The sequence below is a fragment of the Tursiops truncatus genome, chromosome 16, assembly GCF_011762595.2.
Source record: "Tursiops truncatus isolate mTurTru1 chromosome 16, mTurTru1.mat.Y, whole genome shotgun sequence".
Lineage (NCBI taxonomy): Eukaryota > Metazoa > Chordata > Mammalia > Artiodactyla > Delphinidae > Tursiops > Tursiops truncatus.
This window is the reverse complement of record NC_047049.1, coordinates 58,227,280-58,250,844: the sequence shown is the minus strand read 5'-3', so window position 1 is coordinate 58,250,844 and position 23,565 is coordinate 58,227,280. Positions and strand designations below refer to the sequence as shown.

Sequence of the window (23,565 nt, the reverse complement as noted above, 5' to 3'; positions counted from 1 at the left end):
AGGCTGGGAATTTGACCTTGGTTTGTTTGGTTGGTTGTTTTTTTCCGGTACGCAGGCCTCTCACTGCTGTGGCCTCTCCCATTGCGGAGCACAGGCTCCGGACGCGCAGGCTCAGCGGCCATGGCTCACGGGCCCAGCCGCTCCGCGGCATGTGGGATCTTCCCGGACCAGGGCACGAACCCGTGTCCCCTGCATCGGCAGGCAGACGCTCAACCACTGCGCCACCAGGGAAGCCCTACCTTGGTTTTTTAACTCTGTATTTTTCTGCACTGTTAGCTGTGAGCCCAGGTTCCAAGAAGGAATGGTGACCTTGCTGGTGTTGGACCTGACCCGTGGAATCACTTATAATCATCTCTCTCTAGCTGGGGCATGCACACCCCTGGGACCATTAGCAGAGTCCCAGTGCACATGGGGAGTGGGGTGGGGGTGATAGTGAAGGTTGGTTTTACTCAAAGATTTTTTTTTTTTTTTTTTTTTGCGGTACGCGGGCCTCTCACTGCTGTGGCCTCTCCCGCTGCGGAGCACAGGCTCCGGACGCGCAGGCTCAGCGGCCATGGCTCACGGGCCTAGCCGCTCCGCGGCATGCGGGACCCTCCCGGACCGGGGCACGAACCCGCGTCCCCTGCATCGGCAGGCAGACTCTCAACCACTGCACCACCAGGGAAGCCCTACTCAAAGATTTTAAAGAACATATTTATTTGTTTGTTTGGCCGTGCCACGCAGCTTGCGGGATTTTAGTTCCCTGACCAGGGATTGCACCTGGGCACCCGGCATTGAAAGTGCCGAGTCCTAACCACTGGACCGCCAGGGAATTCCCTAAGGAAAATTTAAATTTCTTTATAAACCCAGATACACTCTAAGTTATGGATGTTAAAAATAAAAGTACAAAACATTTCAAATCTTTATTTCTTACACTCTTTTCTTTTATATTGATATCTTGCCCACATTTTAAATAAATGTACTTTTGAACTTAAAAAAAATAACAGATACATTGTGCAGTGGAACACAAAATATACATGAATTTAAAGACAAACATAAAACTTAAGGGGCAGACAGCATTGGCCTACATGTTTATCCCACTCTGCCATTTGTTGCCAAAAATCCGTAGGTCTGACTGTCTCTGGAGGTTTGGAGCATCTGGGGATTGCTGACTTTGAGCTGTGTGAAGTCAGGAGCTATTTGAACCATGTGTTTAGGGAGGACGGATGGTGGTATGTGTTTGTGTATCTGTCGGTCTGCTTTGTACTTTGGGACTCTGAACCCCAGCAGAAGTGGGCTGGCCTCTCCTCTAAGGAATGGGGGTGAGTTGAGTCTTGGTTGAGACAGTTTAGGTGAAAGGATTTAGAAGGTACCCAAACCCCTTGTTGGCCCTGAATCCTCCAACTTAATAGTCAGTGTTTGGAGGCAGGCTTCCTGTGCGGATTAAGACTTTCAGGAGTTGTAGCAACCTCAAATAAAATACCACACAAACTCTTACTTCCTCTTGGTTAGAGATGTTTGATATAAAGAACCTGTGTTTGCCATTCTTTATATAAGTGGTTCGGCTTCATTGGGGCAATTCCTTTCATTCTCTTTCCCCCTTAGCCTATTTTCAGCATCTGATCTCTCTTGCTTCCTTCCTGGCCTTTCAGAATGCCCATCCCTGGTATTAAATTAATTCTCTCCCCCATCACGGGTCCTGTTTTCTCATGGACACCAGTTTTGAGCTCCTCTGAACTCTGCTTTGGTCAGTTGACAAGTCCATGTGTTATCTTATCTGTGAAATATCAATAAATTGAGTTTGGGGTAAGTGCAACTGGAGAGATTCAGGGTGTACCCGAAGAACAGCTTTCTTAGTCAGCTAGTTATGGATGCAATGTGAAATTGTGAAGTGTTGTCTCTGTAGACCTTAGGGAGAGCTGCTCTGAAGTGTGGGTTTTCCCTAAGGTGGTTGCTGGATGAGATGTCTTCTTGAGGCTCCTTCTAGCTGGGTGATTGTGGGGTATTCGATAAGTCCTCTTCACTCACCATTGTGTTTTTCTTGCCTCTTTCCTGGTTTGATATCTGTTGCCTCAAATTTATCATTTTCAATTCTGGAAGTTTTAACCCCTGAAGGAAATAATCTGTGTCTGGCAGCTGCAGAGCTGACCCAAGACACTTTCTGTTTCCTGGAAGCTGTAGAACAGCGTTCATATGAGCCAGCAGTTGTTCACATTGTTCTGTTCAAAGCAACTTGTGTGGTTCCACTTACATTTTCCCTCTGGATTCCTTTTAAAGTTAATAAGTTACTATTGTTTGGCTTCTCAAAAATGTTCTGACCTGAGAATTACTCTTTGGTAGTAAGTGTATACAAAAGGAATGCCACTTTCTTTCTTTGTATAAATAGTTCTCTGGAAACCGTTTGCTACTGGCGTAAGCGTCTTTCCTTTACTGTGAACAAGGCCGGTGCCGGAGGCTGAGAATTCCCCCTTCTGTGGAGCTTGGTTCATCTGACTCCTGGAGAGTATCCATTTTCTTTCCCATCCTAGGCAAACTTTGGTTACTAAACCGGCTGAAGCTCAGTTGCCCAAGCCCTACTGCTCTTACTAACACTGTCCCTGTTTCTCACCCTTCCTGCCATCGACAAAGCCGGGTAACCCAGCCGCTAAGGTGGGTATAAGTGCTGTAGCTGAGGCAGATGCGGCTGACGCTGTTGGGTCCCCTGTCCCCCCTGACATGGAAGACGATTACGAACCTGAGCTGCTGTTAATGCCATCCAGTCAGCCGGTCAACCAGCCCATTCTGGCAGCGGCTCAGTCATTGCATCGGGAAGCTACCAAGTGGTCTAGTAAGGTACTGATTAGCGCCCCCAGTTGGGGCTGCTCCATATGCATCTGGCCATGTGCAGCCTTGACACATTGCATCACTCATGATCTGTGCGGGTCCTGTGAGTCTGAGCCGGGCGGGCATCTGTCTGTCTGCACCTTGTTGTTAGGACTGGCTTCACAAGTTTGATAGGTCTGCTAATGCCAGATTAACTGGATTGCATTTATGTTTGGGAGTTAGAGATGGGGTCACTTTTTGAAAGGATTCCTTTTCTTACTGACCTTGTGGCCCATATTGGAACGTTAAACCCCTTGGGAAGCCGTGGATGCCTCTCAGTGACTTTCAGGTCAGGAATCATTGTAGACCATTAAGAGGTCATCTGGCCTGATCACTGGACTTTGCCTGTCCCCCACCTATGCCCCCTCCCCGCTGACCTCTCACTGTTGGCTCAGGCAGAGTTGATCAGCGTGAGGAGTGTTTCTGGGGAGGGCTGCTTGCTGTCCTGCACTTGGCTGTGGGGCAGATGCTGTGGGGCAGATGCTCCCTTCATGGGAGTCCACGGGGAAGGGGGCTTCACTGACTGGCTTGTTCAGGGGTTTCAGTGGGAGAGGGGGTGTGAGTTGGGATCAGATAGCGCTCAAGTCTGCAGGACAGGAACCAATGGAGCTTTGGCCTTAGGGAGTGGGGGATGGGGGCAATCACTTTTTTCCCTTTGAAGGTGGCATGTTGCAAGAAGAAAGGGTTTGAAGAGCGATGGGTAATAAATAACTAACCCTGGCACTACACTGTCCTCTAACCAAGGTCATGAAATCCTGGAATGATCCCAGGTCTGCACTGGAAGAGGTGGGCCCAGCCAGCCTTGTCTAACATACCCCTATTCTCATGAGTTCTTCCCATGCCTGTGTTCTCTCTGGCCTCAATTGCTGCCCAAGATGTTATGCACCCGCCACCGTAAAAGATCAGCCACGTCACGGTGCCTGTGGAGGTTTCTCACAGAGCACCCTGCAGTGGCATGGTTTGTGTATGTCTCACTGCATTGTCTAGAAATTGTAAAGCATGAGGGGAAAAATGTGTAGAGCCTGGCCTTTTAGGTAGTTTTGAACATTGCATTTGTTATTTTTGGTTGTTATCAGCCAAAATATCAGCCTTTTGAAGGCATAAAGTAAATTACTTGTACATTTCCTTATTATGACCCATGAGGGTTTTAATGAACCAAAATGCCCAGTGTAAGATAAACTGCTGTTAGTTGGAGTGAGGGTTACATTTACGGCTTGACTCACGATTTTTATTTTCCCAACGCCTCCCCCGGCATCTTCTTAACTGTGAAGGTTTCTTTAATTGAAGCCACTTAGCTGAGAGGACTGAAGAATTGATTCTTGGCCTTTTAAAATGTGAAAAATTAAAATAATATGTTCCTTTAGGCTGAGAGTACAAACAAGAGGCAGTAGAGGGAGGGCAGGAGCAGACTTAGGTCAGAAAAAATTTTTTTTCACCAAGGCTGATAGTTACTTGGTTTAAATTCTAGTTCAGCAGCGACAATCATTGGCTGCTGTTTGTAACAAGGGTAAGGATAAAGAGGATGATTTCAGCATCTGGAAAGGCTCATCTGTATTTTTCCCTTCAGGCCAGCTGTACTGCTTTCCCCCCACAGAAAGGAAAATGCCTGTTTAACCAACTTCTTGGGCCCATCCCCAATTTATTGACATGATTAACCTGGAAATGCTGAAATGCTTGTTTAGTGCTATGCCTGGGGCTCACATGTTGCCCTTTCAGATTAATATCCAAGTCTTCCTTTTTTGGTCCGGTGATCTCTCTCTCTCTCTCTCTCTCTGTCTCTCACTGAGTACTGGGGTGAGTACCCTGGCTCACTCTTCCGTTTATTTCTCCTGTGCTGTATCTATATCACTCAACAATAGTCTGTATACCTCCTTCTCACCCCCCCAGAGGGCTGCTAGAGCAGCAGGCTCCCTCCTCTCTTCTCTGTGCTTCTACTTCCTTCCCTAACTTGGCCAGAGTATGGGCTGAGCTCACACTGTATCTTGCTTCTCTCTAGGGCAATGACATCATTGCAGCAGCCAAGCGCATGGCTCTGCTGATGGCTGAGATGTCTCGGCTGGTCAGAGGGGGCAGCGGTACCAAGCGGGCACTGATTCAGTGTGCCAAGGACATAGCCAAGGCCTCAGATGAGGTGACTCGGTTGGCCAAGGAGGTTGCCAAGCAGTGCACAGATAAGCGGATTAGAACCAACCTCTTACAGGTACTCAGGAAAAGTGTGTGTGTGGCGGGGGGGGGGGGGGGGGGGGCAGGGGGTAGGGTGAAAAGCAGGAGAGAGAAAACTGGGTGAGCAAGGAGGGGGTACTTTAGAATGGGAAGAAATAGCAGAAAGGGGAAATACACGTGTATTTGGGAAAGACAGATACAGGCAAGTTTATTTCTGAATCAAATGAAAGAATTTTAATGCTTCCATGTCTGGACAGAAGGACTATACTGATCCTAGGGGTAAAACAATTGGAATCCTGCTGCTGATTTACTGAATGCTTTCTGCATGCCAGCCACTGAGAATACAGAGGTGAATTAAGTCTCATCCTCAGGGAGCTTGTGGATAAGAAAAATAAAGAAACATACTAAATTAAATTTTCTTTTTAGGTATGTGAGCGAATCCCAACCATAAGCACCCAGCTCAAAATCCTGTCCACGGTGAAGGCCACCATGCTGGGCCGGACCAACATAAGCGACGAGGAGTCTGAGCAGGTATGTGCTTCTGATTTCTCGCCAGCAGCTTCTATTCCACTTGATAGCAATTCAGTTCAGCCTTGAGGAAATTTTAACTGTGAAATGGGTATTCAGTATGTAGGATGGAGTCTTCAGTTCTCTCAGAAGGGCATCTATGTTGGAGAGATCATCAGAAATTTGGAAAGGGAAGTAAAAAGCTCTTGTGCAACTCTTGTCATTTTACAGCTGAGAAATTGAGGCCTTGGGAGTGAATCAGCAGCAGTTAGGACTCTCTACTTGGTTCTTTTCCTCCCTGGAATAGGTTTGGCTCTCTCGAGGCCTCCAATGCCTGTTCAGTCCTGCTCACTCTATCCTTCTGGCTGGAGAATTTCTGCTTCCTTGTTCTCTGGGTGATAAGTACCTCAGGGAGGATGAATAGCGTAGGCTTTTCAGGGGCATGAGGTGGTTAGGCCTGTGCTGAGGCTGAAGTGACATCTCAAACGAGGTGCTTCTCTTTTGGTTTCTTTGACAGAGAATGAAATAAAGATGGTGGGAGTGTTTGCTTAAGTGTTTCTTGTATGTATCTCGGCAGTCACAGTTTTTTCTCTCCCTGCCTGCTGGGAACGTGGCTCAGGTCCTCTCAGAAAGCCCTCATTTGAGCACCTCTTCCTCTCATTTCTTCTCTAGTAGTCTCTGCTATGAGCCAGACTTAACAATTTCTTCTTATGGAAGGTAGCACATCTTTTGTTGAACTGCTCAGACAAGGCTCATCATGCAATGGGATATGTATGTGGCACTGTATTACATACTATGTAGGGGAGTTAACAAAATACACACAATCCCTCTCCTTGTCCGGGCCAGGAGATAGAGGTTAGGAGCACTTTAGAGGAACAGGGAGGCTACTTCTCTTGGTGTCAGTAGTGCTACCTTAACTACCATGGTTTAATTCAACAGCTCTCACCATAACCCTCTCTTCTCCCAAACCATGGGAACTGGATTTTAACCTTTAACTTCCATGTGTTCTAGGCAGGGTTTGGGCACTAGGCTATTTCCTGTCATGTGATCTCTCCTGCCCCAAGAAAAGGAAATAGAAAAAACAGGGAAGAAAGGGTAAGACTCAGAGTTTCCGACCTTATCATTTAATCAATTAGCCAACAAAAATGTATCTTGGGAGTATCTACTATGTTCCATTAAATATTCCAGTTAAAAAAAAAGAAAGAAACAGTGTGGTAGAATGGAAGAAACACAGGATTGCAAGTCAGAAGTTTTGAGGCTCATCCTGACTGTTGTGTGAGTTGGGCTGGCAAGTCTCCGAATCACGCTGGGCCTCAGCCTCTTTGTTGACCAAGCGAAAAGATTAACTGATTGGGAATTCTAGTCCATAGTTATGCCTCTCAGAGCCCATGAACCCTCTGAAATTGCATGTACAAATTTTGTGCACGTGAGCAATTTTTTCTGGGGAGAATCCACAGCCTTCATTAAACCCTCAAAGGGTCTACAGCTCAAAAATATTTAAGAATTAAAAAAAAAATTACTGAGTTAATGGATTGATAAGTTAGTTACTAGTGTGATCTCAGTCCTGTATTTTGTATGTTTACAAGATTTACTTATTTAGATTTTCATGGATTTATAAGGTGGTTGGTTTACTTGGTTAGTTTTTCATGTGTTAATTAAATGTTTATGAAATGCCTCGTGACAGGCACTGACGTAACACTAGGGTACAGCAGAGAACAAAACTGACCAAAATTGCTGCCCTCATGGAACTTAAATTTTAGATAAAACATCAGATAAACAACCTAGGTAAAACACACAGTACATCAATTAGTGATGGTAAGTTCTGTAGAGAAAAGTGAAGAAAGAATTGGAGGATGAGGCATGCTGGGAGTTGGGAAGGTGGTTTGTGATTTAAAATAAGGTGAGCAGGAAAAGCCTCAGCAAGGTGACAAATGGGCAAGGATCTGAAGGAGGTGAGAGGTGAGCCATGGGATACCTGGGGGAAGAGCATTCTAGGTAGAGGGGACTGCAGAAGCCCGAGGTAGGGGCTTGTTTGAACACCAGGAAAGGAGTATACACTAGAAGCCACCTAAGGGTACAATATAAAATCAGTGATGGTCCAGTTTTGGGTTCTTTTTGGTGATCCAGCTATAAACCACCAGTGATGTGACAAATACAAGGGATGCCAGGTACAGGTAGGGTAAACTGCATTGCATTCCTGGCTTAAGCCTGTTTCAGAGGCAGGGCTCCATCAGCGACTGTGAGTAATGGAGAGCTCCTCTTTCCTTACAGGCCACAGAGATGCTGGTTCACAATGCCCAGAACCTCATGCAGTCTGTGAAGGAGACTGTTCGAGAAGCAGAAGCAGCTTCAATCAAAATTCGAACAGATGCTGGATTTACACTGCGCTGGGTTAGAAAGACTCCCTGGTACCAGTAGACACCTGGTTGAACTTGGCTAACACAGAAGCCCCTGCTGAACAGAATGAAAATGATCGGAGTCCCAGGAGCCACCCAAGATTACTGGGGGGTTGAAAGCCACATCTTGGCCTGACATAACAGAAAGGAATGGGGCCTCTTCACATTAGAAAACATTTATACTCTTGTCATGGACACTTTGAAATGTGTCTCCTTATAAAGCCTGTATTCTCGACCACGGCTTTACTTGTGCACACTCTGTCCCAATAGGCAGACGGGGTTTCTAGCCCATGGACTTCACATAAACTCAGAATCCAAGAGTGAACACTAGCCAGACATCCTGTTCTGCGCTTGTTCCCTAAAGGACAGTTCCCTTTCTGCCCCCGTCTCCCCATTCTTTCCGCCAGGCTCCCAAGACCCAGGGCCCAGGCAAATCAGTTAAGGAAATCACTGTGCCTCCAAAATTTTTGGGGCTTTCCATGTTGCTGCTGACCCTGCCTGCCTTCCCTGGCTGTGCTACCTTGGTCCTTTTCAGGAGTGACCTTCACTGTTGCAGGGGAAGGTGGCCTCTGGGGAGCCCCAGCATGTGGGGCCTGGATTCACTTCCTGCCCTTCCCCAATTTAATCCTTCTAGTTTCCCACAGTACAAAACCAAATTTCACTTTGTCAGGAGGAAATCACCAAATCATGTGATTCTGTCTTTACCTCTTTCCAGAGCAATGTCTGTGCTAGGGAAACCTTCCGTCCCATATCCTGCCTCGGCCTGCCAAGGTAGCCATCCCAAGAACACACTGTGTGTCCTGGTGCTCTCTGCCACTGGAGAGGCAGAGTGGCCGGGGCGTGGCCCTGCCCATCCTCCCAGCAGGGCCACTCCCAGGCACTCCACGCTTTGTCACTGCCTGCAGAGATCTATGCTGAGGCCTTATCATTCATTCTTAGCTCTTATTGTTCTTTCTGAGCTGAAATGCTGCATTTAATTTTTAACCAAATGATGTCTCCTGTCCTGGCTTTTGTATTCTTCCCACACCCTTCCTAAACAAGGTTTTAAAGATATATGTTTGTTCTATAATTTTGAAAGATCGTTTTTATCCTTTTGAAATCCAGTCCTAAGAATTGGTGCTTGTCCCCAGGAGTGTCTAATGGAAAGGCAGTCCTGTCTGAAGGACACTGCCTACCTAAGGGAGGTGGTACTTGCAGACTGGAATTCTGGCACTGCTGGGGATGAATCGATGGGAAACAGTCCTCAGTGATTCCTACCTCCCTCAGCCAACAACAGCCAAGCCCCTTGCATCCTACCCTCCCTCCTTAAGTACAGTTGTTCAAAAGAGTAATGGGTATAATATTTAATTATCACCATAGTAAGTTTCCTATTAGCAAAGTGAGAGAAGGCAATTTTTCCTTTCTTGTACTTACCACTGCTGTCTAAGCATTCCCCAGCACATGAAACTATACTTCTTCCCAAAGCCAGAACTGGATGAGTAAAGGAGTAAGAACCCTTGCCTGAATGTCCTCCCCACCTCTAGTGTGTGTTAGACCCTAACATCGAATGTGTAAAACTTGTCTTAAGTTGGTACTGTACACTCAGGCTTCCTGTTTTCTTTTAACTGATGATTATTTTCAAGGCCCTCAGCATCCTTGTATAGTTGCTTACCTGATACAAATGCAATATTAATGCCTTTAAAGCATGAATCTATGCCAAAGATCACCTTTTGTTTTACTAAAGACTACTTAGAGGAAGTAAGAAAAATCATGTTTGCTCTCCAAGTTCTTCCAGTGTTTTGAGACACTGGTTTACACTTTATGCCAATGTGCTTTTCTCTAATATCAGTGCTCAAGACACAGTGAAGCAAATTAAAAAAAAAAAAAAATCCCTGAATGCTGATTAGACATCACTAAAAAATTACATTTATAAGCTAGGATTTGTTATATGCAAATATTTTCTGCCTCTTCTGTTTAAAACAATAAAGTACATTTATATAAATAATGCTTTAAATGATGGGTAAGTTATTTCAGCAAGAGCTTTTAGATCAGGTCTCTCCTTTGTTTTGAAGAATAGCCAGTGAAGCTAATCCTCAAAATGTGGAAACTAAAGGTTTTTATTTAATCCAAATATTGTACTGGAAGAAGAAGAAACCAGTGGTAATATATTTACTTAACAAGACCTTTGTAATAAAGGACAACATTGGGGATTATAAACTAGAAGGAGCAGAAGTGACAAAAGGTTAACAGAGGAAAGCAGCCAGATGATACAGATCATCCCCTGGTTGAAGCAGTCCACCTTAGAAGATTCTGGCTGTATGTGGAAGCCATCACTATCCCCTAAGCTAAAGCTATTACATGTGCAGGAATATTGCAGGTTGATATTTAATATTCTAAAGCCCAATACAGAACAACAGGGTTGTCAGGGATCCACCAGAGTTATGAGGCAGAGCTAGCTTTCGGGCACATATTCCTCTTCTTGCTTGAGGAAGCTCTAAGAGGAGGAACAGGTTCTTGAAGTAGAGCTGGGACATCAGTATTTTTGCCTTATTTTCTATATATGAAAGTGGTAAATATCACTAAAGGGGGATAGTACCGCTGACTACATTTATCACTGCTTTAACATAGAAAAGTTGCTGACTAGGGAGGCAGATTCCAGCTGTCTGAGTTAAAGGGAACTGTCCAGAGGTACTGAATTAGCTCAGTAATATCTGAAAACAGTATTCACGGTCTCATTTTTTCTATTTACCATATGCTCACTGGTGCTGCCTTCCTGCTGCATTATAGTTTTTCTCAAGTCAGATGACTCTAAGGACACCAGGACCAGTATTTTCCAAGGTTCTTCTATAGCAGCACTTAAGGAATGAACCCATCACATGAACTCCCTTTGAATAAAATGATGGTGACTCCTTTATGCAGAAAATGAGCTTTTGGGTTATACTCCTTTAAGAATTTAGAAAATGAGGCTATCCTGGAATTATCTGGAATTCTATGCTTGAAAATATTTCACTACTACTAAGAATTCATGGATCTTTGTTATTAGTACGTGGTGGTACGGAGAGTAGCTTTGATCACTTATTATTCAGTCTGTGGCTAAAAGGGTGATGGTTAGAGAAAATATATAAGGCTGAGGTCAAGAGAGGAGCACTTGGAAGTGCTCTGCAACAACCCTCACACCTTGTGTGATGAGGCAGAGTAAAATGTGACCGTGTTCAGCCTGCCCTAACACTGTGGCATGCCCAGCTGAGAATGCTGAATTAACAGTCAAGCTAAAAAATCAACTTGTTGCTTTCATCTTTTTATTGACAGTGTAGCCAGAGCTAGAGAAAGGACTTACTGGATTCAATCAAATTAATAAATACAATAATTTAATTGTAAAAGGAAACAGTCTACTTGGAAGTTTTAGCAGAAATTGCTAGAAGAAGGGACTCTTGGAATACAATCTGCTTGTATATGAGAAGATAGCACAGAAAGAAAATTAGTCCATATATGGATGATTGAGATTAGGGATTCTGCAGAAAGAAAAGCAAATGTATTGATTGCTCTTTTGAGGTATGAACTTTGAAGAGGAAGACATTAAAATGAAAAGCATTTGAACTGGGTAACCAATCTTAGGCAAAGGGAATAAATATTTGGCAACATCTTAATTTTAGCTGCCAAGCTGATATTGGTTACCCTAGAAATTACTAAGTTGCAAAAAGTAACCTTTCCTATTAGATGAAAGGCAGGCTGGGTGCCCTAGGCAGGCAAAGGTAAGAATGCTGCTGTACAGTGGGCTCCCTGTACCAGGACCAACCACTAGCCCTGACAGCAGAATGGGATGAGTGTAAGGGCTACGATTAGCATGATAAGGGTAAGGGATAAGTTGACAATGAAAAGAATGGAGTCACAAAGAAAACTAATAGCAAGAGCAAGAACTTACACCTTAACTTTCTCCATTCTTCATGTCTAATGAAGCAAAATAACTGGGCAAGGACTTCTAAGTCAATCAAGTTAAATGATAACAACTGTGGACTGACTTGCCAACCATGAAGATCAATACAGGTTTATCAATGTTACTGAGGATTTTGTTTCTGCCTCATTATAATGTACTTTGTCAGTACAGTAGAGACATTTAAGTACTCCAGTGACAGTTACAACAATAGTTTCAGGAAGGAATCTATTGACTATAGCCTTGGGAAGCACACAATATGAAAAGGGAGTTCCCCTGAAGACAAGGAGTGTAGACAAGTTGAAACCCTTAAGAACAACAACAGAGATAAAAGATTTAAGAAAAAAAAAAAAAAGATTGACAACAGTGAGGCAGGCACATTTTCTTCCTTTAGCTGAACTAGGGCATGAGGCCTTTAGGCTAACTGGTTTTAAGTGGTGTTGGATAAGCTTTATAAAACATGAAGATGGCAAAGGTTCACTTAAGTTTCTCTTTTACTACATTAATTTGCTTAAAATCTCAAATGCTTGTGCTTGCAATAACTTCCTAAAAGCAGAAGTAGTGTTCCTTTTATTACCTTAAAGCATTCACCCCTTTGATACAAATCATTTTTACTGTGCTAACAGCTGAACCAAGTGGCACAAAACTGAGATGGTACTTACTGCAGCAAGCAATCCCTATAAATCAAAATCTGAGCTTTACATAAAAATCTTATTTATAAAAAATACAATACCAAGTACAGTGAGAATGGAGCATGGAGCAGCAGTGCTCCCTGCCAGGGCCATGTGGAGTGGCTTTTGCTACAGTGCTTGCTTAATGGCATAAGTGAAAAGCTGAATAAGGCAAACACTTGAAGAGGCAGTTTTCTGTAAACTTCTTGGGGTGGGAGGAATTTTTCCTCTGTTGGGACAGAAGATTTGGGATGGCTAAGATCAAGTGTGACATTTGGCTGCACTTGATACATGACATTACAGACTAAGATAGCTCCTGCTGAGACCAGCTCACTTGTTTTAGGAGAGAGGTTATCACTGTAGACTTTTGCCTTGACTGTTAAAATATGCAGCCTCCAGCTGGTGTCTCCCTATGGAGGAAATCACCTCTAAAATCATCCTAGGTGACAAGATACAAATAAGCTAAGTCATTCAGAAGTTTCCTTAGCTTAAAGCTACTTAAGAACCCTACATTGATTACTAAGCAACTCTGTTAGCGGTGTGTGGCTCGACACAAATGCTTTAACTAGAATATGTATTCCCATCCAATTGGTACCTAATGGTAATAAACTGTAATGACACTTGGAAAACAAACATATCTTGAGGAATTCTGGCCTCTTCTCATGTCCTCACTTGGAACTTTCCAGCTTTCGTGACATATTTGACTCCTTTAAATGGCTTATATTTCTCCCCATACATGTCCAAGCGGTTTACTTTTAAGCCTGTGTCAAAAAGAATAGGTAAGGAAAGGAATAAATTACTATCCTGGTCACACCAACCAATACAATATTTGCTTAGCAAATAGAGTTTACTACACAGTAAATGTGACATTAACCAGTGTGCTTGTCACCATTTGGAAGCAATGTGTCTTCTACCATTCACAGATTATAGCACTATGGAAATATGGTTTTAGTTCAGATTCCCATGTGGACAAGCAGTGTCTTTTAAGGATAATTCTACTTTCTGTGAGTATGAATGACTCCTTTCTTTGTGCTTGAATGAGGGTAGGGGTGAAGGGAAGCTGTGTGAAATAAGGTGCTCTCCAAAATCACTGTACCCATAGCACAAAGTGAAAGGCATACTGGAGCTGTTGCTCTTTGTAGAGACGGAATGTCAGTAACCCTTCTAAGATCCTAGTAGCTGACCTCAGCAAAACTCAATTACCCTTAAACACAAGTCAAATTTCTCCTTACCTGAAATGGCAAGCTGCTGGATCTTGAACTGTATGTTGAGGCTTGGATTCTCTTCTGGCTTGGGTGCTCCAGATTGTAAATTTACCAGTCCTTTAAGACTGGGGAGCTTTTGTGGAGTGATTTTTCCCACATCCCACGTTAGTACCTTAAAAAGACATAAAAAACAAAAACATTCTGAACTATTTATTAAAGACATATGTTCAAAGACAAGGTGCAAAGACACCATAAACTTCTGTACAAAATAAAGCACAGTGTCTTGGAAACAGACCTGGGATTTCCACTGAGTTTTATCACTAATTAGTTCTGTGACTCTGAATGGAGAGTGAGGGTAGAGAATCAATGTTTGTTAAGCATCTACTTTTGGATTTAGCACTGTGCTTAGCACTATTCATATGCTGTCTCATAGACACCTGTAATGTAAATTTTGTCTTAACAAATGAGGAAACTAAAGCTCTGAGGTCAAATGACTTGCTCAAGGTCACATGGCTAGTTAGAGGCAAGGCTGGGATTTGAACCTACAGCTCTCTGGTATCAAATGTTCTTTCCACTATACCACCTTTACTGTTTATCTCTGGGCCTAAGTTTATTTCTCCATAAAATAAGAAGATGGGCCTAAATTGGTGTTTTTAAACTTTTAGTGATGGAACCCTTTGTTCAAATGAAATCTTTAGTGAGGAAGCTCAGTAACAGATGAGAAATTGAAGCTATTATGTTTGAAGCTGGGGTGAAGGGCCAGGGATCTGGAGCTCCCCCTTCACTTCTCATCCCTGTGTGGTCTCTGGGGAGATTCTTCAAATCCTCAGTATTGGATTAGATGATCTTTAACATTCAATGATTTTACTAAAAAAAAAAAAAAAAAAAAAAAAAAAAAAAAAAAAAATTAAAAAACCCTTTGCATTTACCAGGTAGCTCAATGACTCTACTGAAGAAAAGAATCATTTTTTACCCAAGCAGGAAGCAGAGAGAAAAATCATCTTTTACAATTTCTCTGAAATCCTTCTGCTAGAGGCAAATATATGTAGGGTGAGAAGGCAGCTTTCCTAGCCAACATCCTCTGTGGAAGAGTATGAAACAATGCTTTTAAATTAGAAAGGAAGAGAAAGGTCTTAATTTCTACAGAAAATTTAGCAATTAATAGATTATAATATCTATTAACAATTAATAGATCATTATATCCACATAATGCTTTTCTCTTTTTAAAAAGTTTACCAGATAGCCTTAGGTTCGAATCCCAACCTTGCCTCTAACTAGCTGTGTGACCTTGAGCAAGTCACTTGACCTCAGAGCTTTAGTTTCCTTGTTTGTTAAAGGAAGACAAAATTTATATCACAGGCTTCTATGAGACATCTTCCTCATTGAAGAGTGAGTGAATCTCTGGATTATCAATGGATAGGTAAAGGCAGACTCTGAAGGAAGAAAGAATGAGTCTCACTTCTGTTTGTCGACTCAGCAGCAGATGCAGGATTCCCTCTTCAGGCAGTGGCAGAAGCACAGCACAGTATGCATTCCAGGTTTTGTTAGGAACTTCAATTTTAACCAAGACATTAGACCCTTTCCTCTGTCCCCCCACATCCCCAAAGCACAAAATAAAGATTGCAGAAACACTTGCTCACTCTTGATTTTAGGTGGCTGTACCTTGGTAACTGGATCAAAAGTATAGCTGCCTTGTGTTGGTGTCAGGTTCATATTCAACACAACCTTTGGCATGTGAACTGTCACTGTGATTCCTTCAATAGTTTTCCCCATATTTTGCTTTGGTCCAATTGTAATATCAAATCTACCACAAGAACTGTTCTCCTTAAAACTGATGCTATGTTTCACATACACTGGTATTGCCACTAGACTAAAAAGAGAAAGAAAGACACAACCACAAAAACATACAATTAATAGTGTGAGTTCCAGAGGTGGCCTGAAAACCTCAGTCCAGAGTATCCTATACCCCCAGAACTGCAGATTGAGTATGTGTACCAGAGCAGGTTGAGTATAGCACAGTGTTCTGGAAACACTCCGCTAGGAATTATACAATTTCTGAGCAGTAAGTATACAAATCAAGATAGAAATCTGAAGCTTAATTATAGTATAAGCAATTGGGGCAAACAGCCCTAGTTTAAAGAAATGAAATAAGATCCCATAGAAAGATAATTTAAAATTATACAAACTAAATACATCAGTTTTTATGTGGTAAGGGCCAAGAAACAATTCCTCTGCTTTTAAGTCCTGTTCTGATGTTACCCAAAATACTTTCTGATATTTTCAAGGGACAAACCAGCTACAACTCACGATGCTAAATCATTCATTTAAACTTCACTGCAGAGAAGAGTAACTTCAAGCCAGTTAGTTGAAGAATGTCCTGGAGAGCTACAGGTAAGTCTGTCTCCTTCTATCAGCCATGACGTCCACAGACCACAGTAAAATTATGGTATGGGTTTACGGTTTTGCCCAGGTTATGCATGGTCCAAAATGCTTGCTCTCAGATATATATTTTTACTACAGTCTAATTTACTACTACTCTGTACTCTTAAGATTCAAAGTATACTGATTATGTTAGACACACATTTTCACCAGTTCTTTCTGGGTCTCCTGGTGAGCAGTGGCTAAAGGGAGCAATGATGAATTCAAGTACCCAACTTGTCAGAATGAAACAGGGAAAAGTGAGTTCTATGCAGTACACTGATATTTGACAGGAGATTCTGATTGATGCATCAACATACTTTTGTGAGCTGACACGATATGATATGAGTCGGAAGTTTCCATCTGGAGGAATAAATGACAAAACCCTTTCAGATTCCCAACGCTTGAACCGGATGCAGGGGTGGAAGCTGACATCATCTAGAAGCCTCGGGTTCTGCCAGGGAAACAGAAGACAACCATATTTATAAAGTATAATGAATATTGTAACTCTAATTCAGATACTATGAGAAATTATATGCTTCATCAAGATATAGCAGTCATGTAAGAGTTTGTTATGATCACATCAACACAACTTTAGTTTCACAATGCTTTAAAGTCTGCAAGTATTTTATATACATTATTTTATTTGAATTTCAATAACCATGAGGTAGAAAATGTGAGTGGTATCATTTCCATTTCATAGATGAAAAAACTGAGGTTCAAAGAGCTCAGGGTCAGGACAAGTTAGAGGCAGAGATAGCATCAGAGCTCAGTTCTCTTTATGGTTCTTAGTAGTGTATCATGCTGTATCTAAAATGATGCAAAAGATCAATGCCCTTTCATATCAACAAAGCATGTAATAATTCAGGAAAAGTAGCACCGCACATTTGCAGATGCCAGCCAGCCATTTAAGCTACTTCTAGCATACTCAGAGGCAAAGACCCCTCCTCAGCCTTTCCATAAAGGCAATGCTCATCATGTAAGCTACTGTCTTTGGAAGCTGTGTTAGGAATATTTCTTAGATAATCCTTTGCAATCTAAAACAAACATGTCTCAGTATTTATCATTTCATTTAGTACTTCACATGTATTAGGCTTGCAAGGAGCTACAAAACAGGAGAAAACTTACCATGAAAGAAAGGGAAAGGTCAGGCATTCCAGATAGCTTAATGCAAGCATCAATTACCCCCTGAATTTCTGCAAAGACTGTAGATCCTAAAGAAAGAAATAAAGGTGATAACATCACTGGAATCTGCATCTTTACTAGAGCTATCACTGTATCTGAAGTAATGGACATATCTCCTGGGTGTCAGACATACTGAAGCTTTGCACATCTATTAAAAGGTTAGTGGACAGAGGACCCATTACACTAGTTCAGATAGCTTCTTTACTGAGTGCCATGGCCTATACCTATCTCTGGTTAGAATATGATAATTCTAGGGAAAATCAAACCTGTCCCTATCTTTATAGCGTCTACTTTGTAAGACTGCTGGATATGAAGTTAAAATATTTTTTTCCAGTGATTTTTAAAATTAAAAAAAATTTATTCAATTTTTAAAGGTTACTTTTCATTTAGTTATTATAAAACATTAGCTATATTCCCTGCATTGTACAATACATTCTTGAGCTTCTCTTACATCCAACAGTTTGTATCTCCCATTCTCCCACCCCACCCCACAATGGTAACCACTAATTTGTTCTCTATATCTGTGAGTCTTCTTTTCTGTTAAATTCAATAGTTTGTTGTATTTTTTTAGATTCCATACATAAGTGATATCGTACAGTATTTTTCTTTATCTGGCTTATTTCACTTAGCATAATGACCTCCAAGTCCATCCGTATTGCTGCAAATAGCAAAATTTCTTTCTTTTTTATGGCTGAGTAGTATTCCACTGTGTATACATCTTCTTTATCCATTCATCTGTTGATAAACACTTAGGTTGATTCCATATCTTGGCAATTGTAAATAATGCTATGAACACTGGGGTGCATGTATCTTTTCAAATTAGTGTTTTTGTTTTCAAAATTAAAATATTTTAATGACCATTTTTTTTTTTTAGATTCCATATATGTGTTAGCATATGGTATTTGTTTTTCTCTTTCTGACTTACTTCACTCTGTATGACAGACTCTAGGTCCATCCACCTCACTACAAATAGTTCAATTTCATTCCTTTTTATGGCCGAGTAATATTCCATTGTATATATGTACCACACATCTTCTTTATCCATTCATCTGTCAATGGACACTTAGGTTGCTTCCATGTCCTGGCTATTGTAAATAGTGCTGCAATGAACATTGTGGTACATGACTCTTTTTGAATTATGGTTTTCTCAGGGTATATGCCCAGTAGTGGGATTGCTGGGTCGTATGGTAGTTCTAGTTTTAGTATTTTAAGGAACCTCCATACTGTTTTCCATAGTGGCTGTATCAATTTACATTCCCACCAACAGTGTTAAGAGGGTTCCCTTTTCTCCACACCCTCTCCAGCATTTATTGTTTGTAATGGCTCCTATTTCTTAAAAGTTAACAGCTAGCTTAGTCCATTTCATTAGAAACTTGGCTAATTTTATTTAAAATACTTCAACAATAAATCAAAGTTAAAATATTTAAAATAAAATTAGCCAAGCTTCTAATGAAATGGACTAAGCTAGCTGTTAACTTTTAAGAAATAAGAGCCATTATTCTTTAATAGTACAGCTATTATTCCATACAATGGAATTTTATAATAAAAAGGGCACTCACTGTAGAGACAGTGTCTATAATTCACAGTAACTCATATTCACACACCAACTAGCTGTGTGACCTTGAACAGATTACTTAACTCTTCTAAGCCTCAGTTTCGCCTTGTATAAAATGTGAGGGTTGGACTAGATGTTTTTAATAAAACGTTATGGTTCTAATACAGTACTGCTCTTTAGTCTGGGGTCTTTACTAGAAGGACTGCAGATAAACTGGTAGCAAAAAGTATGGTGCATAGTAGATATACAACAAATATTAAACTGAATAAATGGCAAGATGGAAATGAATATAGGGTAATAACTGGCTTAAAGTAAGGTGGCATTAGATCTGATTTACAAAGGTTTGGCATTTCTCAACTAGAGGTTATGAAAATAATATGTAACCTCTGGACAAAATAAACAGATTTGAAAATGAATGCTTTTCCACTGAAATGCATACTGCCAAGGGATTTCGGTTTTCTATTCAGCTTATGTCAGCTGAACTGTTTTTTCCCTGATAAGATAATATGCACACAATTACCTGATTTATCTATAATTGCATCTATTTCTTCAACGACATCAAAATAGGCTTCATTGTTTGTGTACTTTACCCCTGCTCGGCGCCATGGGATGTTGGACAGCTGCCCAGTGGGGAGTGTGTCCCCAACATTACTACTGCCTAGAAACCGGAAAAACAGAAAGCAAAGCTAACACATAAGATGCTCATCAGAAAAGCTCTTAACAGAAAAAAAAACTCAAGTACTTTAGCTGCTTCTTTAGTGTTTGGGTATTTCTCCACTGAAGTTGTGGATGGTTTACAGAACTGTCAGAGACATATCCATACCAATGTGATCAAATTTCTAGAAGACAGAAATAGGCCATGTGGTCCTGTGTCTATCTGCCAAACCAGGTTAAATTCATTTACTTATCTTTTGCTTCCTGTGTGTTAACAGTAACCTAACCTAATTCCAGTGGCTCAACAACAGAATCTCATCCTGCTACCACTGAGGAAAAAAGAGGCTGGTTGTTTCAAAACCCTCTGCTGATAAAATGTCTGCACCGAGAATACAGAGTGATAAGTAGGCCATTTGGTATTCAGCTTAAATTATACATGAGATGCCGCCAAGCAGAGTTAACTGGCTGAAGAACATACTCTGGCCGTTTCCCATTTTAAGGTCAGCACACCCATATGGCACACCCACATGCAATATGGCTAATGTTCAAAATCTGGCTAATTTCCTGGTAAACTGACATATGTCTGAAAATAAGTCTGGTTGTCCAAAACATATACCCTTGAGCTGTGACATATTTAACATTCTGGTTAATTTACTTTTCCAACTCAAAAGTAGTACATGCTTAACAATAACAACAACATGTGAAAAGTTCAGAAAAGTAGCTAAAAAAAATCTATCTTCCTATCACCAAAATACACCTACCATTAACATTTTGGTACATTTCTTAAAACATTTCCTTCAAAACAGGTTGCATTTATTATTTTTTTCTATTTTGATAATTTTGCTTTTTTCAGATTTCACTTTAAAATATACAATTGGCCCTTGGGACTTCCCTGGTGGCGCAGTAGTTAAGAATCTGCCTGCCAATGCAGCGGACACGGGTTCGATCCCCGGTCTGGGAAGATCCCACATGCCTAGGAGCAACTAAGCCCGTGCACCACAACTACTGAAGCCCTCATGCCACCGCATGCCTGTGTGCCTAGAGCCCGTGCTCCGCAACAAGAGAAGCCACCGTTAATGAGAGCCTGCTCGTCGCAACTACAGAAAGCCCACGCACAACGAAGACCCAACGCAGCCTAAATAAATAAATAAAATAAATAAATAAAAATTTATTAAAAATAATAAATACACACTTGACCCTTGAACAACACAGGGTTTAGGGGTGCTGATCCCTGTGCAGTTGAAAATCCATGTATAATTTTACAGTTGGTGTTCTGTACACATGGTTCTGCATCAACAGATTCAACCAACTGCGGCTTGTGTAGTACTATAATATGTATTTACTGAAAAATATCTGACTTTAAGTGGACTTGGGCAGTTCAAACCCGTGTTCGATTGTAGTTGCAGTCAAAGTACACATACAACTTTGTAGTGTAATTATGGTTGGTGTTCCTGTCTCCAATCCTGTTGCCTTCCAGAATTTTCTAAAAACATTACTTTAATCTTTCTGTTCAAACACTTTAAATGTTTCCCCACTGGCTTTATGATTAAAGCTAAATATTTAGACTACCATTCCAGGACTTCCTCAACTTAACTTTTTAATTTTATCTCACTACTCAACTGAAAAACAGCTCTACTTCTGTTAAACAGGTTAATACAATTCAAGATTTTTCACTGTGTGTTTTTTCTCATACAGTTCCATCTATGAAGAATGTTCTTATTCCTCCCTCTCTTCCTAAATTCTATTGATTCTCCAGGACCCTGTCCTAGGGCCACCCACTACAGTTCAGGAGAGATTACTTTATCCACTGAACCACTCTCTTGATCTTTATAATGTATTGCCTTAACAATCCATGTTATGGGACTTCCCTGGTGGTCCAGTGGTTAAGACTCAGTGCTCCCAGTTCAGGGGGCCTGAGCTTGATCCCTGGTCAGGGAACTAGATCCTGCACGCATGCTGCAACTAAGAGTCCACATGCCGCAACTAAAGATCCCGTGTGCTGCAACTAAGATCCGGAGCAGCTAAATAAATAAAAATAAAATAAATAAATATTTTAAAAAATATCAAATTTAAAAAATTTTATATTTCACTAATTTTTTTCTGACTATAAAATACATGTTCATTTTGGAAATCAGAAAGTATAATGCAAAAATAAAGATAATATGTAGTTCCTTAGCTGGAGATGGTATTATAAACTTTAGAACATTTTTTGTGGGAATATTTACGTATAATTAAGAGTAACTTTTTATGGTTGTGTGCTTTTTTTTTTCTTTTTTGGCCACGCTGCACAGCTTGTGCAATCTTAGTTCCCTGACCAGGGACTGAACCTGGGCTCCAGCAGTGAAAGCAAGAAGTCCTAACCACTGGACTGCCAGGGAACTCCCTGTTTTGTTTTTTTTTTCCCATTTAATATTACACCATGTGTACCCTCCAGTGTCACTACACCATCTATAAAGTATGGAATTGCTTTTCAAAATCTTATATTGTTATTTATGTGTTTTAATTGTTTTTTTTTCAGTTTCTCATCCAGAGTTTACGTTTTAGGAGCAAAGACACCCCATCTTTTTTTTTTTTTTGGCGGTTAGTTGATGTCTTTTATTTATTTATTATTATTTTTTAACATCTTTATTGGAGTATAATTGCTTTACAATGGTGTGTTAGTTTCTGCTTTATAACAAAGTGAATCAGTTATACATATACGTATGTTCCCATATCTCTTCCCTCTTGCATCTCCCTCCCTCCCCCTCCCTATCCCACCCCTCCAGGTGCTCATAAAGCACCGAGCTGATCTCCCTGTGCTATGCAGCTGCTTCCCACTAGCTATCTACCTTACATTTGGTAGTGTATATATGTCCATGCCTCTCTCTCGCTTTGTCACAGCTTACCCTTCCCTATCTTTCCTTAAATTTCTCCTGACACTCAGTCTTGCCCAGAGGATGAATAAAGGAATGATCACTTTCTTATAGGCCTCTCTTACCCCATTTTTTAGGTCAGTGCACTTGGAAAGGGGTTTGCAATGGTGGACAGTATAGCTGAAGTGGCATATAACATTTCACAGAAATCTTTCTCTAGAAGACTTTGATACTTTCAAAAGTATATCGTCCTCTGGATGTACCTAATTTCTAGCTATACTCAAGAATTAAACCAAAATTAGAAGTTTGTAACACAAATACAAGGCCCACAATGCACGAAATCTCACAAATAGACTAATTTTCTCTTTTTATTATATCTTCTATATGTACAAAATAAAGACTTGGAGGAGATGGCATGTACTCTGTGGTGCAGTCTTAAATTTTCTATACTCTAGTAATTGTGGGGTATGCAGCATAATGCCAGATTTATAATGCTATATTTTAATTTTATTTTTTTTCCAGCTTTACTGAGATATAATTGACATATAACATTGTATTAGTTTAAGGTACACAACATCATGATTTATGTATATATTACAAAATGATTACCACAATAGTTAACAGCTGTCACTACATTGGCTTCTTTATGATTAACTGGGATAATTTATTCAGTCTTACTAGTTCCTGTTAAACAATAGTAATAATATTTTTGTAGTCTTGTAGCAAAATAACAGAAGAGTAATAACCAAAAGTTCTGTATCATTTAAGATATAGTCTCTTTTCATGAAAAGAAATATATATCCATTTTAACATTATCACTAACTATAATTCTGGCCAAAATGGACTGCCTTAATAATCTGCCAGATCATAAGCAAAAATGAATTGTTTATGAAGTTTTAATGGCTCAGTTCCTAACAGAGTGTGTTTCATCTTACCTGTAATAGAGTTGACGACAGAACGCAGAATTGTTGGTGGTTTAATCAATTCTTTCAAAATGTTAGATTCAGTAGCCAGTGGAAATCCATTGTCTAACATTTCTTCCAAGAGCTCATATACTATGACCACATTATCCTTAATTGCAGCCTCCGAACACTCACCAAAGTAGTCCTAACAAAATGTACGTAACATTACACAATGGAAGACATGAAGACAGGCTTGCTAAATACTTTTTGTTCTAAAGGGTAAGCTTACAGTAGCATAATTCATTG

The 23,565-nt window shown here is 40.8% G+C and overlaps 2 protein-coding genes across 5 annotated transcripts in view; one reads left to right on the top strand and one right to left on the bottom strand.

The window, feature by feature from the left end:
• The window catches only part of VCL (vinculin), a 101,824-nt gene extending 91,933 nt beyond the window's left edge, over positions 1 to 9,891 (top strand). The window contains exons 19-22 of one of the 2 annotated variants that reach the window (XM_019936005.3): positions 2,608 to 2,811; positions 4,838 to 5,041; positions 5,431 to 5,535; positions 7,783 to 9,891. In XM_019936005.3, coding sequence (XP_019791564.1) covers positions 2,608 to 2,811; positions 4,838 to 5,041; positions 5,431 to 5,535; positions 7,783 to 7,929 — 660 coding nt within the window. In that variant the 3' untranslated portion in view covers positions 7,930 to 9,891. The remainder of the gene's footprint in view (positions 1 to 2,607; positions 2,812 to 4,837; positions 5,042 to 5,430; positions 5,536 to 7,782) is intronic. The other variant, XM_019936003.3, reaches the window with a different exon arrangement.
• Positions 884 to 23,565, bottom strand: part of AP3M1 (adaptor related protein complex 3 subunit mu 1) — a 33,637-nt gene continuing 10,955 nt past the window's right edge. For 2 of the 3 annotated variants that reach the window (XM_019936006.3, XM_019936007.3), the window contains exons 3-9: positions 23,293 to 23,464; positions 19,372 to 19,509; positions 17,240 to 17,325; positions 16,432 to 16,565; positions 15,356 to 15,563; positions 13,721 to 13,865; positions 884 to 13,249 (exon numbers count right to left, since the gene is read on the bottom strand). In XM_019936006.3, the coding sequence (XP_019791565.1) occupies positions 13,149 to 13,249; positions 13,721 to 13,865; positions 15,356 to 15,563; positions 16,432 to 16,565; positions 17,240 to 17,325; positions 19,372 to 19,509; positions 23,293 to 23,464 (984 nt within the window). In that variant the 3' untranslated portion in view covers positions 884 to 13,148. The remainder of the gene's footprint in view (positions 13,250 to 13,720; positions 13,866 to 15,355; positions 15,564 to 16,431; positions 16,566 to 17,239; positions 17,326 to 19,371; positions 19,510 to 23,292; positions 23,465 to 23,565) is intronic. The other variant, XM_073793429.1, reaches the window with a different exon arrangement.